Source organism: Staurois parvus, unplaced genomic scaffold (genome assembly GCF_062004578.1).
Source record: "Staurois parvus isolate SC_StPar_1 unplaced genomic scaffold, SC_StPar_1.0 ptg000175l, whole genome shotgun sequence".
In the NCBI taxonomy this organism is placed as follows: domain Eukaryota; kingdom Metazoa; phylum Chordata; class Amphibia; order Anura; family Ranidae; genus Staurois; species Staurois parvus.
Window position 1 is genome coordinate 10831939 of NW_028317971.1, and position 18432 is coordinate 10850370.

Here is an 18432-nt window from a genome sequence, read left to right on the forward strand (position 1 = left end):
TTATGGACAGGTTGTTAAGAAGTCACAATGGGTAAAGACGTACTCTAGGCCTCTACTAGATAACAGATTTGGTTACATTTACTGTGAACTGATTTTGACAGTGCCGATATATCATTTCTATGCATTACTTGATTATATTTGTGTTGCCCTGCTTCAACTCAAACAACCAGAATTTTTGCCATCACATGATTGGGAACTGAAAATGAACTGCAGGTTTCAGTGAACTTTAAACAGTTTGTTTGGACCAAGCTGGTCCAAACAATTTACTTCACTAACAGATGTAGCAGCTATCAGCACTGTATAAACTGTATGTAGCCTCAGCTACATACAATATACAGTACTGTGATCCTGCAGAAGGACAGGATCTTCCTGTCTCATTCCTGGAACAAAACCGAATTGGGCTGAACGCTGCTCAGCTTTTCAGAGGGAGCTTTGTATTATATGAATGAATACAAAGCTTCCTTTGATTGGCTGAGGTAGAAATGTCACCTGCCTACTTCTACTCTTCAGCCAATCAGAGGAAGCTTTGTGTTCATTCATAAAATAAAAAGCTCCCTCTCAGTGGCTGAGCAGTGTTCAGCCCAATTAAATGTTTTTCCCAGGAGCAGGACAGGAAGTTCTAGTCTTGATGCAGGAACATAGCACTGTATACTGCATTTAGCTGATGCTACATAATGCTTATACAGCACTGAAAGCTGCTGCATCTGTTAGTGAATCGAATAGTTCTTTTGAACCAGCTTGGTTGAAAGGAACTATTTAAAGTTCACTGAAATATGAAGTTCTGCTTTAAGCAAACATAATCGGCTCCTTTATTAAAGACACTGCTCAAAAAAATTAAAAGAACACTCTGAAAACACATCAGATTTCAATGGGGAAAAATATCATGCTGGATATCTATACTGATATGAACCGGGTAATGTGTTAAGAACGTAAGGATGCCCCATCGTTTGATGGAAATTAAATTTATCAACCTGAAAAAGGACTGGACTCAAAGACACCCCGAAAATCAAAGTTAAAAAACGATGCAGCAGGCTAGTTCATTTGGCTGAAATTTAATTGAAGCAACTCAAAATGTTACTGAGTAGTTTCTATCGCCTCCACGTGCTTGTATGCATGCCTGACAACATCGGGGCATGCTCCTAATGAGACGACGGATGGTGCCCTGGGGTATTTCCTCCCAGATCTGGACCAGGGCATCACTGAGCTCCTGGACAGTCTGAGGTGCAACCTGGCAGCAATGGATGGACCGAAACATGATATCCCAGAGGTGTTCTATTGGATTTAGGTCAGGTGAGCATGGGGGCCATTCAATGGTATCAATTCCTCCATCCTCCAGAAACTCTCTGCATACTATTGCCACATGAGCCTGGGCACTGTTATGCACCAGGAGGCACCCAGGACCCACTGCACCAGCGTAGGGTCTGACAATAGGTCCAAGGAATTCATCCTGATACCTAATGGCAGTCAGGGTGCCATTGTTTAGCCTGCAGAGGTCTGTGCATCCCTCCATGGATATGCCTCCCCAAAATATCACTGACCCACCACCAAAACAGTCATGCTGAACGATGTTACAGGCAGCATAACGTTCTCCACGGCTTCTCCAGACCCTTTCACTTCTGTAACGTGTTCAGGATGAACCTGTTCTCATCTGTGAAAAGCACAAGGCGCCAGTGACGGACCTGCCAATTCTGGTGTTCAATGGCAAATGCCAATTGAGCTCTATGGTGCCAGGCAGTGAGCACAGGGCCCTCTAGAGGACGTTAAGCCCTCAGGACACCCTCATGAAGTCTGTTTCTGATTTTTTGGTCAGAGACATTCAGACCAGTGGCCTTCTGGAGGTCATTTTGCAGGGCTCTGGCAGTGCTCATCCAGTTCCTCCTTGCAAAGAGGAGCAGATACCGGTCCTGCTGATGTGTTAAGGACCTTCTACGGCCCTGTCCAGTTCTCTTAGAGTAACTGCCTGTCTCCTGGAATCTCCTCCATGCTCTTGAGACTGTGCTGGGGAGACACAGCAAACCTTCTGGCAATGGCACGCATTGATGTTGTTGGACTGCCTGTGTAACCTCTGTAGGGTCCAGGTAATGCCTCATGCTACCAGTAGTGACACTGAACCTGGCCATATGCAAAACTAGTGAAAAACAGTCAGAAAAGATGAGCAGGAAAAACAATTTAATTGGCCTCTAAAACCATTCCTGTTTTGGGGGTCGTGTCGTTGCCTATCTAGAGTACCTGTTGTTAATTTTACTTACACCAAAGCAGCTGAAACTGATTAACAACCCCCTCTACTACTTAACTGACCAGATCAATATCCCAGAAGTTTAACTGACTTGATGCTATACTCTGATTAAAAAGTGTTCCTTTAATTTTTTTGAGCTGTGTACATCCAAATAGGTCAGTTTAAACAGGCAGTTCCTACCCACAGCAATCAAGTTAACCATTCATGGTCCACCACAGGGATATACACAGCAGTGTTATAATTATAGTTAAAGGATAATTAACATACCTGAGAGAAACATTCTATGGAGCCCACCAGAAAGATCAAGTCCTTTACCAAGTCTGAAACTCGCATGCGGAACTCTCCAAAGTCATCTGTTTCTTCAGGAACCCCTTCCTGTAGGAAAATAGTTGATAAAAATATAAATTGTATACACACACACACACATTTTTTTTCCCAACAAGATCAAATTCTTTTATCAACTTTTAATAACTAGAAATTTAAAAAGGAGAAATGGCAAATCAAATACTTAACTAGGACTACTTTGAAGCTGAACTCAAGTCAGATTAAAAAAAAACAAAACATGGGGCTACGTGGCGTCATCACGCTGGAAGTCTGAGGTCGACCATTTTACTTGTGTTTTCCGATGGAGGTTTATCCTTAAGGGGGTAATGTTATAATGGTTGTTAAATAGGCGATTTTTCTCCACTGACTTTGTGAGAAGTTTTTTAAATTTTTTGGGCTAATAAAGCATTACATCTTGTTAATACTACACTATGAGAGGCTATTTGTGCTCTTTTTTTCTATTGAATTGGCATTTTTCTGTTCAAGTTTATAATTCATTTGTAATCTACCTTCCTGATACAGTGCAGAGTGCTCTCCAGGCTGTTGGGAAAGTGACCTTACCCGAGTGTGGGTCAAGGCTTGAGGTAAGCAGTAGAAATGAGAGGTGATGGCATGCAGTGGTGTAGCACACAGGCATTTATACTGAAGCACGCATGATATACATGCATGTGGAAATACATATGAAGCACATTAAAGCGAAGTACCAGTTGAAAAACAAAAATAAAAGTCAGCAGCTACAAAAACTGTAGCTGCCAACTTTTAAAATACAGCCACTTACCTGTCCCTCGGTCCAGAGGTGTCCTCACCACCGCTGGTTTCACTGGCCGTCTTCTCTCCCTGGCATCTTTAGTGTGGGCACCCGGCTGTGACATCTTGCAACTTCACAGCCAGGTGTCCATTGCGCATGAAGCGCTGCGCTTTGTGAATGGCCCTGTAGTCTTCTGGAACCTGTCACGTGTCCATGAAGACTATGCGGAGGGAGAGGTCAACTTACGCCTCCGATTGCCTAGGCGATCGCAGCGGAAGTGGGAGCGGGTACCTGTCAAACTCGGGGACCTGCTCCACCCCTGCTCTCCAAAGGTGCCAATACTTAATGGTGAGCAGGGGACAAAAGCATTAAAGCGGAACTTCCCCTTTTGAGTGGAACTCCACTTTAAGGAGATTTGCTGCAAGATTGGGACAGTATTTATGGACTTTTATGTTCACATCTGTGGAGTGGTTCAGGATTTTATTTATTACATCACTGTTATCCAATTGGTAATATTTATTGCACTTTTTGCACACTTTTTTTGCATTTTGCACATGCACGTTTAGTTTTATGGTTTGGTTGCGTAGCATTTTATGTGGGATATTATTGTGATATTGCCCTCTGTAAAGGTCTCCACTACACTGGCAGTTGGTAACATTTGGGGAGGTTTTTCCCACACAGCATTGCTGCTTGGGCGGTTTAAAAATTACCTCTATGACTTCCGGATGACGCAGTTTTGTCCACCATCTTCGCTAAGAGAGCAAGTAGTACATCTGCTTGTCTCTGGGCTGTTTGTGGTTTGAGAGAGACAACCAAAAGGACATTGGTCAGCGTCTGGGTTATCGTGGCTCTTTTCCCAGACATGCTAATACTCTATAATTACGCATCAATTTCAGGCGTAATGCGGCAGATTATTAGCACTTTTACTTTTAAATATTCTGCTGGTAGATTGATAGATGCTTGGAAACCCTATTAATGGCAACCATTGCTCTCGCTGGTCTTGTCTTACAACCAGCCATATGTCAGCCTATCTTTGAGGGCCCTGTTCTTAGGAAACAATTGCAGATAGGGTCTTTTACAGTGCTGTTTTATGTTGTTTCTGCCAGAGAATGTACAGGCCTCTAGGATGTCAATACTGAACAGCTTGTAACAGGCATCTTTTATGCATGCCTTTCGATGGTGAACGCCTCTTTGGTGAATTCCTTTATACATTTACTGACAAAGTTAATGGGAGAGAAAGTACTTTTACCAATGCCTAAAGCCTGCTAAACACTAGTAGAATTAAAAAAAAAAAAGTATGCTTTTTTTTTTTTTTTTTTTTTTTTTAAGGAGCAGAGTGGAAAGTTTTCCTCCTGAACGAACAAATTCCTAACTGTGAATGTGGATTTCATTTGGGAAATTACATTCTTTCCAAAAGCAAAGCGAATTGTTGAAGTAGTTTTCGTACAACAATCATCCAGTCATCGAATTTTCAAATAATTTTCATACAAATATCGGTACAAACATTCATTAGAAAATCTTCTAGTGTACAGCCAGCTGAAAACAGTTTTAAACTCCACTTTTTATCTTGTACCTACAGACGAACCTATTATAAGGCTTACCTGTAGGTACAGTAAATATCTCCTAAACAGAGAGCATATGTAGCAGCTGGTGAGGTCACTGACGAATGCGTACAGCACTCTCAATGGACGGCATACTCTAGTACAAGGGTCCTCAAACTACGGCCTGCCAAAGTCATTTACCTGAACCGCCAGTCATTCAGAGACAAAACGAGGAGCAGGTGTGTATCTGCCGCCCCCCCTTAAGGCAGAAGGGAACAGTGTAGTCACTAAAAGGGGTCAATTGTCCCCTGCCGGAGGTGGACAGTATCGGGATTGGGTGGGCTTGGCTCGGGCGGAGGAGCGGTCCCAGCTGTGGTCTGGAAGGGGGCAGGCTCATCTGTGCTTGGGCGGGGGGGGGGGGGCGGGCTCAGCTGTGCTGGGGTGGGCTCAGCTGCGCTCAGGCCAAGGGGGCGGGCTCAGCTGCGCTCAGGCCAAGGGGCGGGCTTGGCTTGGCTGGAGGGGCGGGTGCACAGTGAAATCAGAGGTTTTCCCATATATTTCACAAACCTGGCTCACAAACCAAACTGACAGAGGTATCTTTTTTTTTTAGCTCCTTCATTATGTCGGCAGTACACTCACCGTCTCCTCTCCGCAGTCTCTGAACATCTCCTGTATCCTCTATGCAGTCTCTGACGTCTCCTGTATCCTGTCTGCAGTTTCTGACTGTCTCCTATATCCTGTCTGCAGTTTCTGACTGTCTCCTGCAACCTGTCTGCAGTTTCTGACTGTCTCCTGCAACCTGTCTGCAGTTTCTGACTGTCTCCTGCAACCTGTCTGCAGTTTCTGACTGTCTCCTGCAACCTGTCTGCAGTTTCTGACTGTCTCCTGCAACCTGTCTGCAGTTTCTGACTGTCTCCTGCAACCTGTCTGCAGTTTCTGACTGTCTCCTGCAACCTGTCTGCAGTTTCTGACTGTCTCCTGCAACCTGTCTGCAGTTTCTGACTGTCTCCTGCAACCTGTCTGCAGTTTCTGACTGTCTCCTGCAACCTGTCTGCAGTTTCTGACTGTCTCCTGCAACCTGTCTGCAGTTTCTGACTGTCTCCTGCAACCTGTCTGCAGTTTCTGACCTTCTCCTGTATCCTGTCCACGGTATACTGACCGTTATGTTGGTTGGACGAGCCAAATGTTTCACAAAAGCACTCTGATACTTATGTTTCATTCTGAAACATCATGCTTTATCTTATTTAAACAATGTTGATTAAAATTGTTCTTCATTTGAAATATTGTATTTTTTTCCCTGTTTTTTTCCCACTACAAAGAGATATGTGTGTGTGCATAGGAAATCGTTCTTATTTTTTTTCAAACTATTACAATACTCTGGCTTGCGGATTTCTTGCTTATGCCATCCAGTACTGGTCACCAGTCCTGAAAAAGGATGTACTGCAACTGGAGAGCCCAGAGAAGGGCAACAAAGCTAAGAAGGGGACTGCAGGACCTCAGTTACAAGGAACGACTAGAGGAGATATGATAGCAAGGAGGAAACAAAGGATATGTTCACCGTTACAAAAAAATAAAAAAGATAAATGCACTTCCTTTTTGCAGGGGAGGCAGTGCAGAGGCTGGTGCATCTATAATTTGTTGCATGTTACACACCTAATAAGGATAACATGTTAAAAAAGTCAACTTATCCTTTAAGAAGACAAAGCCACTCAATGAAATTGGAGAAGTGCTTCAACCATAAACGGCAAAAGGGGTTCTTTACTGTGAGAGCAGTAAAGATGTGCAACTCCCTCACACAATCAGAAGTGTCATCGAAAAGTGTCGATGGTTAAAAAAAAGAAAGGAAAAAAAAGAAAGGAAAAAAAAAATCTTAGATAGGATGTAAGAAAATCTACCTTTTGTGGAAACTACCATCAGACATAGAAAGCCTACTTTGGATGGTGCTAGAGAAGGCACCTCAACCCTTCAATTCCGAAGAATATTCTGTTCCTCACATCAGGGCCTTCCTCCAGTCAAGTCTAGACCAGCAGCTGACTCTTGGTACATTAAAGGGTCAGGTCTTTGCCTTATCCATGTTATTCCAAAAACCTTGGGCTTCACTCTTGTCACTCGGTTTCTTTTTCCACCATTGCTAGGTGGCTAAGGCAACTCAATTCCAGGGCCAATGCCCTCAATGAACGGGTTCTCATTATGAAGGCCCATTTCACCATATCAGTCAGCATTTCTTGGGCCTTCAGCATCAAGCATCAATTTCACAAGCCACCACCTGGTTTTGTGCTCATACTTTTTCAAAGTTTTACCAGGTGGATCTTCAGGCCTCTGCTAATGTAAACGTTGGCCACTCGGTGCTTCAAGCTGGTATAGGTGTGTTTTGGTTATGTTGACCCTTGGTTTCTGTGGGCCTGTTGCTGCTGTTTTCTATGTTGTTTCAAACCCCTGAGTTTACTGCTGGGGGATGTCCCATAGTCTGTTAATTCCTGTCCTCTGTGCTGTACCGTATGATTAAGATAATGAGAGTTGTAACTTACTGGTAAAATTCCATATGTCTGAGTACTTTCTGCTTGCTACAAAACTGGAGTCCCGAAGAGTGGGTGGGGTTATACGAGGCTGGATATTCCCAGCAAAGCTTCTGGCAGTGTCCAATTACCTGACGGTAGCAGCATATGCCCCATAGTCTATCACTAACTTTCCTGTGTCCTGTACTGTATTCTAAGATATGAAATTTACTACTGAGTCAAAGTTCCCATTTGTTTTGGCTGGATATCTAAAAAAACAAAAGAACTACTCATAAAGGGAACCTTTAGTTTCAGTTTCTAAGGTCAGGGGAACATCAGTACAAAGTGCTAAGAGCATGCCCCCAATGCACTAGATAGGTGTGTTTCATTGTTAGGATCTCCAGCCAGCTTCAACATGCAAGAAAAACCTTAAAAAGGTATGAGACCAACCCTTTATACAGAATATCCAATGTAAAAACAGGATCTTTGTGAGTTGCACTGTTTTTGCCTTCCTTCAGGTTAACAGCTTAGTGTAAGGGTGTCATAATGGAGAGGGAATGCTAAACCAGAGAGAACTTGAGTTGCCCATGCTACCATAACTTTTCCAGGCAAATCAGAAAATGAAAAATTCAGGATAATGGCTATGGGCAACACGGACCTTACTTTTTCCAGACAATTCTAAGCAAATGGCCCCTTTTTATTATGAATAAAGAAATGCTAGGACCATGAAACAACCTAAATTCTAGGTGCATCCTATATAATCTTTATTATTACAGCTTTGCATGAATTTCAATAAAAAGCAGATGAGTAATAACATGGCAGGCAACTTACATGGTCTGGATCAAGCTGACAGTGCCTAGCTAAGGCATGGAGAAGCCTTTGTATGTATGGTTTAAAGATACTATTCAGCACGGCATCGTTTATTTTATAAAGGTGCTCTCCAAGTCTGTACCAAAAGTTAAAGGAGATTTCAACAACCTGTTGAAAGAGCAGATAAAACGTTAATTCATTAAGGTAGTGGAACCATAAGAGTCAATATGCAGAAATGGACAAAGTGTTTGTTTTGATGTATAAAAGAAAAACAATTAGGGTCAATAAATTCACAAAATCAATGAAAGAAAAATGTAGGTTTGCTATGGATGTTACATTACAAGTCACCATCCTGATATGGAATAGAATCGTGCACATGGGCTATTAATTCACATTTTCAGTTTCTGTGGTCCTCCTATGCTGGTCAACATGCATTAACAGTTAAGCCAATTAGAGTGATGAGGTGAAGTTTATCTACAAGAAAATTACTCTAAAAGGCAAAGTTCACTTTTGGAACATATTACATGTTCCAACTTTATTTCGCATGGAACATTTAACATGTTCCAGCTCCTGCCCTGTCCCCTTCTCTGACCCCCCTCCTGTCACTTTTTAAAAGTGGTGCAGCTGTGCTGTGCATAGCAGCTTCATTCATTCAAAGATTTCTGTTCATGAATAAACTACAAATACCATTTGCCATCGTGGGCTGTGGGGGCGCTGATGAGCACTCTAAGTCCACTGATATGTCCTTCAGCTTTCAAACAGAAAGCCCATACAGAAGTACAGGAGCACACACTGCACTTGTGATTCACGGGTGCAATGCTTTCAAGGCTACAGCAGGAAAAAATAAATGCAAAATTATTTTTCTGCATAAATATGTGCATTTATTACTTTATCTGTAAAAGTGAACTTAGCCTTTAAAAACTCTCCACTTTTCAAGAGGACGCCTCGCCCTTGCAGTTCCAGCTTTCTCAGAACTGATTTCACCTGTTTTGTAACCTCCTAGTGTCACTACCAACCATAAAACATGGCAGTCATTCCATTTTTCTTGCCATACTTCAGGCCATCAAGCAAAAGGGTAACAGAGAACCTCTGGGAGGTTGGAACCTCTCTAAATGGCACAGGTATGAAGAGCTGTTCCAAGCTACTGTTGGCAGAGAATGATCATTCTTTTACACAATTAATTTGATGGTGCTTTCTTGCAAGTTCTGAAAGGTGAACAACAGTTTGCAACACCCCAACTTCAGTACATTCATGAAGTGTTGCCGATCATTTCATATTAGCTGCAGTACATACAGCCCTGGCCAAAAGTTTTGAGAATAACACAAATATTACTTTTTCACAAAGTCTGCTGCCTCAGTGTTTTTAGATCTTTTTATCAGATGTCACTATGGTATACTAAAGTATAATTACAAGCATTTCATAAGTGTCAAAAGGCTTTTATTGACAATTACATTAAGTTTATGCAAAGAGTTAACACGTGCTAACTCAACTTATGGCAAGCGGCGAACAGGAAGCTGTATGAGGCAACTATAAAGTTATGAAAAAGTAAGTTGTTATGCAGCTTAACATAAGCGGTCATGTACTGCAATGTGCATTTTAAAGTTAAAGAGAAAAAAGCCAGCCTTTAGTACTACATTTAGTTCAGCATCTCTGAATGTTTGTTGTTATAGCATCAATAAATTGGTGGGTGTTGCAATTTTTTATGTCATACGGTATTTTCAAATGCAGTGTTTTTGGAAAAAATAAATTTCTAATTTTAATGCAGAAAAAAACAATATAATGCCCAAATGCTTGGTAAAACATAAAACATGATGTTACACTGAGTAAATAGATGCCAAACTTGTCACGGTCTAAAATTGCGCACGCCCGTGTACCGGCAACCAGCGGCGTAAATTTTACTGTTCACAGGCAACGCTTTAAAAGCCTTTACAGGTGCTACTTTTGATTTACACAGGAGGTCTGGTGGTAAAATTATTGTCCATGATTTGCCGTTCAGATAATACCTCACATGTGTAAAACAATCGCTATTTGCACGTGTACGATTGCCTTTGCGCATGAGCAGGAAGGGGAGTTTTTATTATTATTTTTACACTGTTGGCTTAAATTTTAAATTTTTTTTAATCACCTTTATTTTGACGGAGGAATAAAAATATTCACTGTAATAGCAATAGGCAATGACAGGTACTCTTTATGGAGAGATCTGGGGTCTATTAGACCCCAGATGTCTCTTCTGCCCTTATAAGCATTTGATCACACCAAGGTCGGTTTGATCAGATGCTTTTCATTTTAAAAAAAATGGTGCTGGTTTCCATCCAGGGAAACTGGAAGTGGTGTATACTCATTACTTCCTGGTTTCCTATTTCATGGAGGCAATCACAGCTGTTCTGCATTGCCTCTATGATCGGCCAGGGGACTGGCTGGTCGCTCGGGTCTCCCGATGGAATGGGAGAGCCCAAGAAAGGCGCGAAAGGTAGCGGAAGGGGGGCGTCCCCTACGGCTGCTTGTAAAAGCGATCTGGGACTAATTACGGCTAATTGCTTTTACAAGAAAGCCGACCCAGGACTCAAAAAAATGATAGAAGGATGATGCCTGCAGCTACTTGGCAGACAGGCTACAAAAGTTTACATTTATAAAGCAATGCTACTTTTTGGTTTAAATATGTTAAATATGAGGCAGTAGACAAGACTAAGGTTGGCCATACAATTTTCTTGTTCAATTTCCTTTATATTAGCCTTAAACTATGTAGTGGCCTGCCTGATTGCACACAAATTGAAAGTGTTTAGGTTTGACCTCCAATTATATGGTTTTGGTAAATCTAAAAGAAAATTTTACAAATTAATTGTATAATGCATGGCCTGCCTAAGCCTAAATATATAAATTCTGCGAAGATGAGAGTAATCAGATCACCTCATACTGTGGGTGGCCAGCACAGATTAGGAGAAGTTCCAATGTTCGGAGGTTTCCAAGATCATGCCCTGGAGCAGACACAATTTTCTCCAAAAAGGTTTCACACAGTTCTGTAAACATCCGACAGTAATTCAACACCCTGAAAAGATAAAAACAGAACAGTCTTGAATATATCTTGATTAGATGAAAAGCTCACTCTGGCAACACTTATCACCAAGGTTCCTGTCCTAAAACCCATCGCATGTAACTTACTGACTTACTATACTATATGAGGCATTCATTTGGGTGAGGTACTGGTATCCGGCGGAACGTAGGATTTCCATTATTAAGTGTTCTTGCATGGCAAGACCACTTACTGTTATCTCACATATATATTCTTATTATTATAGCCAAATTTACCACCCTAACTCCTCCCACAGTTTTTACACTACATAGACAGTAATATACTGAAACGTGCGGATTGTTCCCGATTGGTGCCCTATTACTTTGTGGAACGTTTCGCAGAATGGTTCACGAAATATCAGCGTTTCTGTGGTGAAATTGGTCCCATAGGAATGAATGGCGGAATGTTCAAAACTAGAGTGGGAGCTGACAAAAGCTAGAGTGTGAGCTGAACACAAGAACACTTCACACAATTTCCCCAGAAATTGTAGCTTTTCTAGTTACCTATTATCCATAATATGGAAGAATGAGTGGATATCCCTCTAGTGGCTAAATAAGATATTGTGAGGTCTGGATTTATGGAGAGATCTTATTAAATACATGCAAGCGTTACATGCGTTAGAGGTGACTGGTATCCGCTGAGATGGATGATTTTATTACCATCTTAAAAGTATCTATTATATCTGAGGAGGAATGGACTAAGGAGATATCGCAAGGTCTGGATGTGTGGAGATGTCATATTATTAACACGCAGTTTTTACAAGCGTTGGAGATGAGAGTTCTGTGAGCATGGAGCGGCACTGTTATTAGCATGAAAATTCACATTCACCACGCAAAACGCAGTCACTGTGTTGGATCATGTGATATTTGGAAACTTATGAAAGCACTTTAGTATCTTTATTCATATTATTCATTAATTTATAGTCAATGTTCTTGGTCATTTATTCACATTATGATTATGCACCTGTATTGTTTATTAGTACTGATTGATGTCCATTAGCAGCGCTACATCACCTTTCATTTACTTATATCATTGTAACATGTTAAATACATTTTCTATCCTAAATAAAACTTCCTGGTGCAAGTCTTGTGAAAAGTAATTTAATTTGACTCTTAAAGCAGATCTCCACCCAAAAGGGGCTGAGCTCCTACCATATAGGGATAGCCTTTCTATATGATTATAAAGAAACAATCTGATTCTCAAGACCAAGATAGATTGGTCACCATCAGAGGGGAATAAGTCCACATGGAAATACCCAAACCTGGACCATACGAGAGGCTGATCAACCAGAACGCACAAAAACAGGTCAACAACAAATTCTCATGCAGGGAAAAAAAAGACCCACAACCCGATGTGATAAACAAGAAACAAGGTATAGTAAAATCCTTGTAGGGAGTAGGTACTGAGAAGGAACCCAAGATAAAACCAGTCTTGGCAAGCCGATCTAGAAAGAAAATCCCTAAGCCTTTACACCCCTGATGCCCTATAAAGAAGAGAAAAGACCTCCAAGTCTAAAGAGAATGTCTGTCCAACAACCAATGTCACTAAGCAAGACTTACCAAACTCGGAAAATCAACTAGAACACAATCTACAAAAGGGGTGAAGTGACTGCCTAGGTCACCAGAAAACTTCAAACTGCCTTCCCACGAAGTCAACATGACCGAAAAGATAGGGCACAAGGAAATCACCCCCAAAAGGGTAAAATGGAAATGGAAGTTGGAACTTAGCCCAAGATAGGAGCAACCAGCCCAACTTAAAAGGAAGATAATAAAATCCCTGGTACATAAAAGGTGCTTCTGGGGAAATACCATAAGGATCTTGCTGAAAAACAGGATCCTACCTATCCAGGGCCTTAAGTCTTATCTACCAGATCCAGTGAAGCATCAGCATCCATGGAGCAAGGAACAGGAATCCTAGTAGTACATAAAAAAACTTCATACTAGGCAAAAAGGCAAAGCAAAAACGAGGGAAAGCCCTTCCAAAGGCTATTAATCAGCCAATTAAAGAGGGCCTATCCCCAGGTTGATGGGTCTGAAGTGCACCTAGATGTGTGAAACTCTCCTCTATGTTCAAAGGCTACCAGATGACAAGAATAAGCTTCCAGGGGATTGCCCTTAAAGAAATCAGTGCAGAATTGCGCTATCATCCAGCACAGGAATCAGGCTACCTCTCCTGATGCTGAAAGGACTCCTATTCCTTCTAGGTGGTGAAACACAGTAGCATCTAGAGGGTGTCCAATAGAGTTTGAAACAGGAGATCTGTCTGAAAAAAAATTCCACAATTTAGAAGGAACCACCTGTTCTGGAAGACCAGAAAGCAGCCTTGGAGATGGTTCTCCCATGGAATAAATACCTCGGATATAGGGAGAGGAATTACTACTAGTCACTCGATACAGAGTCTGAGTACACCAGGGACTACCTGGTCCACAGAAGCAGATACGTTAGACTACTCAGGAACTAGGTCAGTAACAGCAGAGAAGGGGGCTGAAGTAGACCAAGAACAGATGGAGTAAAGGAGAAAGGACATCTCAGAATGTCACCCAATGCTACTGCAAGGGACGATAGAGGGGTAACTCACTGTTTGATGAGGAGAGAAAATAAATGTGCTGTAGGACAGGTGTCAGCAACCAGTAGATCTCGGCCAGGTGACTGGTAGATCACAGTCAGGGCTTGCTGACTCACCATCTCAGAGCATCAAACAGAGTGCAATGCAGAGGGACTACTTGTAAAGTTGGAGCTGTAGCAGGGAGCAAGAGCTGCATATGTTGATGTGTCCTCTGTAGTGCTGGCTCCTACGCCCTGTCATGGTTGGTGTGTGTAGCACCTGCCAAGCATGACCCAGTCAAGTGAATGAGGCCACTCACAAATGCAGCAGACACTACTGCTCCTCTGGAAAGCAGTCCGAGTGTGTTTGACAGGTGCTGAGGAGGCGATATTTTGCCTCTTCACCACCTGGTTTAAACCCATGATTGTCGTGCAAAGCATACAATTGTGACACGATAGTACTGCAATTAGGTTTAAATCAGGTGTGAGAAGGTGACCCTGGCTGACACTGTGCCTGCTGATCTTTGGCTTCTTCCATGTTGTTCAGGTAAATCTCCACCTCTTTAACGTTGTCTACCTCTGCTGTAGGCCTTTGCAGTGAGGAAGTACAATGGGTTACCGGCACCAACAGTTGACAGTTGCCAAAGCCAGATCAGGACAAATCTTGCAGGCATTAAGCCCTTCAGGTAGATGTTCTCAATCAAGATCCACAATGGCTATACCTCTCACAGGAGGTAATGTGACTGTCCTACAATGGGGATGTTAGAAATAGGTACTAGGCCAAACACAGGTATTAATGCTCTGAGAAATATTAGATGTGTATGAGTGACAATCCTATCCAGTTGGGGATTAGTCAAAGCGGATCCCAGATGACACAGCAGGTCAGAGAATCCCTCTGGAGTAGACCATTTAGGGGTACCAGGTGACCCTAGGGCAGGCAATCTGTCAAAGGAAGAGAATGGTGGCGCAAAAGGACCACTACTTCAGAGGCGGAACCGACACAGAACTGGAGCAAGAGGTCTGAGTAAGAGGAAGGGGACCAGGAAAGGGGTATAAATCTGTGAAGTAGCAAAGGGAAGCAATGAAGGAACAGCTGAAGAGTGTACCAGAGGCAAGAGATTAGTCAGTCAGCCAATAGGGGCCGCTCCCTGCACCTTGTATTTACTTATAAAAGTGGAGGCACACTTCGTTGCATAAGTGTTTTCAGATAGCTCAGGCAGTTTCGAATTTTCAGCCATCTGTCAGTAAGGCTCTAAGAGCACCTATCACAGAGGATGACGACGCAAAAGGGTGGGGCGACCTCTCCTTGGACCTTTTACCTTGAGACAGACATGCACTATGTCCTGTGGAATTCCTGATGAGGATATCAAGTGTAGGTCCAAAAAGACATCATCTGAGGGCCAAACAAATCAGATGTTCTTCTCAGCAACTTAGCAAGAAAACTCTGCATATCAGTATGGACATCAGGCCCATGGGGGACACAAGTTTAGATGCTTCTTATATGCCATCACAACTGAGGCATAAGGCTCCAGGCATCTGTTTTACATGCTCTCTAACAAAAGGGGTCTCCTTGTAATGCAGAGATCTTTTTTGGGGAGAGTAACTCATTTTGCCACAGTTGGACTGATTATAGTCACAGCCCAACACAGGACAGAGTGACAGAACTTGCAAGAAAACAATGGGATTTAAAAAGGGATTCCAACTGGTAGTCAGTAGAATCCTTAGTGTTACTAAACCCAGGACCCTGCATTCACGCAAACTGTTCTCACACAGTACATGGAGATGCAATTATTTCAGTAAATATAAACTGCTAAATACCTTTTCTCATAAAAAAACACATCTATAATTAAAGTAAAAAAAAAAAAGGCTAGAAAAAACGGACTAGACATTTTTAAGTAGAATGGAAGAAAATATATTCATGTTGCTAGGACATGAGTAAAAAAAAACTGCTGGGTAGAGGATGAGTTATCCTGGACTGGCCTACAATTTTGGATATACTGCAGGCATTAGTATAACTTGACAATATCTGAATTCTCAATGGATGAGAAAGAAAACCAAACTAATTACCTTGACTAAAGTAATTATTTTAAAAATGGTAAACTAGGCAATGTTTTAAATTTTAGACAGCATGAGGAAGGGTCTGAAACTGACACTCAATCTACTCTGTTTTATTGGCTCATTCTGTACGTAGCTTTTCTCAAAAAAGAAAAATTAAAAAGTAGATAGAAACAGAGTAGAAAAACTCAGGTCCAGGAAACTGATTAACATTTCTGGGTTGTATTGCACAGAAATAAAAACAAGAAACACAAGGAAACTCAAAACACACCTCTAAAGAAAACAAAGAACCTTGAAAGATGGAAAAAGTTTACGCTAGGGAATCTAAAGAGAATTTCTAGAAAGTGAAAATTGGCATTGGTGCTTAGTCCTTTTCCCAGAGCTCTTTATCATCGCTAAGGCTCTGTTCACAGCTTTGTGCTGCTGGACCGTTCATTTCTAATGGCACCATAGTGTACCTTGTAAAGGCACATGCGTTTTAGCACATTACAATGCACGGTTAAGTGTTGTGGCCATTCAAATGTATAAGCTGTCTGAACACAACATATAATAAACAAGATTTGTAACACACGTTAATGCACATTGTGCCAAAGCATGGCAGAAGTATGAAGGGAGCTTAAGGCTATCAACACTTGACACTGTCCATGGCTTTCCTTAGGTGCAGAACTCAAACTCAAATTTTTCAAAAAGGATTTCCAGGCTTGGAGTGCATCTTTCTCACAAGTCTGCAATGGTTTCCGTCAGAACACAATTGCCAAAATTGCATATTTATTTCCATTTTTTTTTTCTTTGTACACCTCAATGTGTACCAGGCTTGAGAGTTGTGAATTGTTAACAAGTGCAGAACTATACAATTATTATTGACTACTGTGTGTTCCTGTGACCCCCGCAGTAATTCAGATTGACTGTTGTATCAACACTTTAATGCTCTCTAACAATTACAGGATAGGGGTGATTGCTGACTGTATGATCAATCCCTCAGGTAACCCCTACCAAGATAATATTGACACTGATGAAATGGAGAGATGTGACTATATATAGTTACATAGTTGGTAAGGTTGCATAAAGACACCGGTCCTTCCAGTTCAACCTGTGTTTGTGTCTATGTCACTACCAATTTTCAATATCCTAGTACATTGCGTTCACTAAAAAACACATTTGAAAATTTATGGCTTTAACTTCAACATCGTCACCATTTTAACAGTAAAAAACCCTTTACGCAGTTTAACCACTTGAAGAATAGCCCATTCATTTTTGTGTTTATTAATAGTCAGCAGCTACAAAAACTGTAGCTGCTGACTTTTCATAAACACATACTCACCTGTCCCAGGATCCAGTGATGTGCTACCAGAGCCATCCCTTCTCTCCCTGGTGTCGGCATCTCAACTGTGGGCAACCCGCCTGTGACAGCTTGTGGCTTTCACTGCTGGGTGCCCACTCTCACGCTGCGCCTCCTGAATGGTCCGGTAGTGTGAAGCTGAACTTCACAGCGAACGGAGCCAGAGGTGGGAGTGACTGCTTGTCAACCCCCCCCCCCCCCCTCCGCTTTAAGGACCAGGCTTTTTCTAGCACTTTTTTTGTTCACGTGTAACAAACGATCAATATTTCTTTCTTGCTAGAAAATCACTTAGAACCCCCAAAACATTATACGTTTTTAACCACTTGCCGCCCAGGCACTGTAGAAATACGGCGGCAGGGCGGCACGGCTGGGCAAAAGCACATTTTAAAACGCGCTTTTGCAAAACAGGTAGGGGGCGCGCACGAAACGCGCCGCCGCCGTACCTGCACCGCCGATCCCGGCCGCGGGTGTCAGTCGCCAGGTCACGGCTGGTCATTACCGGCTGTGTCTCGCTGATTAGTGGCAATCACTGACAGAGAGCAGGGCTGCAGTAGCTCTGCTTTCTGTCAGTTCCCTGACAGCTCCTGACACGCTGATCGGGAGAGAAGAGTTTCTCTCTCCCGATCAGCGTGTCCCTGTGCAGTACACACCCCCGCCCCCTAGTAAAACACTCCCCTCACACAGTTAACCCTTTCAGTGAATAAAAAAGTTAACCACTTCCTCCCCAGTGCCATTAGTACAGTGTCAGTGGGTTTTTTTTTTTTTTCCAGTGATCACTGTATTGGTGTCACTGGGGACGTCAGTGACCCCAAGTCAGTTCCCCCCCAGTGTCAGAATGTCCGCCGCAGTCCCGCAGTACTGCCATAAGTCGCTGATCGCCGCCATTATTATAAAAAAAAAATTTAAAATCCGAGTATCTTTCCCGCCATTTGTAAACGCTATAACTTTCACGTAAACCAATTAATTCACACATATTGGTTTTTTTTTTTAGCAAAGACATGTCGCAGAATGCATTTTGGCCGAAATTTATGACGAAATTTGATTTTTACATTTTTTTTTACTGGACATGTTTTATAGTAAAAAGTCCAAAATATTGTTTTTTTTTTCTCAAAATGGTCAGCCTTTTTTTCTTATAGCACAAAAAATAAAAACCGCACAGGCGATCAAATATCACCAAAAAAAAGCTCTATTTGTGTGAAAAAAAGGATGTAAATTTCATATGTACCGTATTGCATGACCACGCAATTGTCCGTTAAACTAGCGCAGTGCTG

At 42.1% G+C, this 18432-nt stretch overlaps 1 protein-coding gene across 4 annotated transcripts in view; it reads right to left on the minus strand.

Annotated features, from left to right (window-relative positions):
• The window catches only part of TNPO3 (transportin 3), a 102324-nt gene that overhangs the window by 31111 nt on the left and 52781 nt on the right, over positions 1-18432 (minus strand). For all 4 annotated transcript variants that reach the window (XM_089676955.1, XM_089676958.1, XM_089676957.1 and 1 more), the window contains exons 7-9: positions 11062-11200; positions 8176-8322; positions 2504-2611 (exon numbers count right to left, since the gene is read on the minus strand). In XM_089676955.1, the coding sequence (XP_089533081.1) occupies positions 2504-2611; positions 8176-8322; positions 11062-11200 (394 nt within the window). The remainder of the gene's footprint in view (positions 1-2503; positions 2612-8175; positions 8323-11061; positions 11201-18432) is intronic.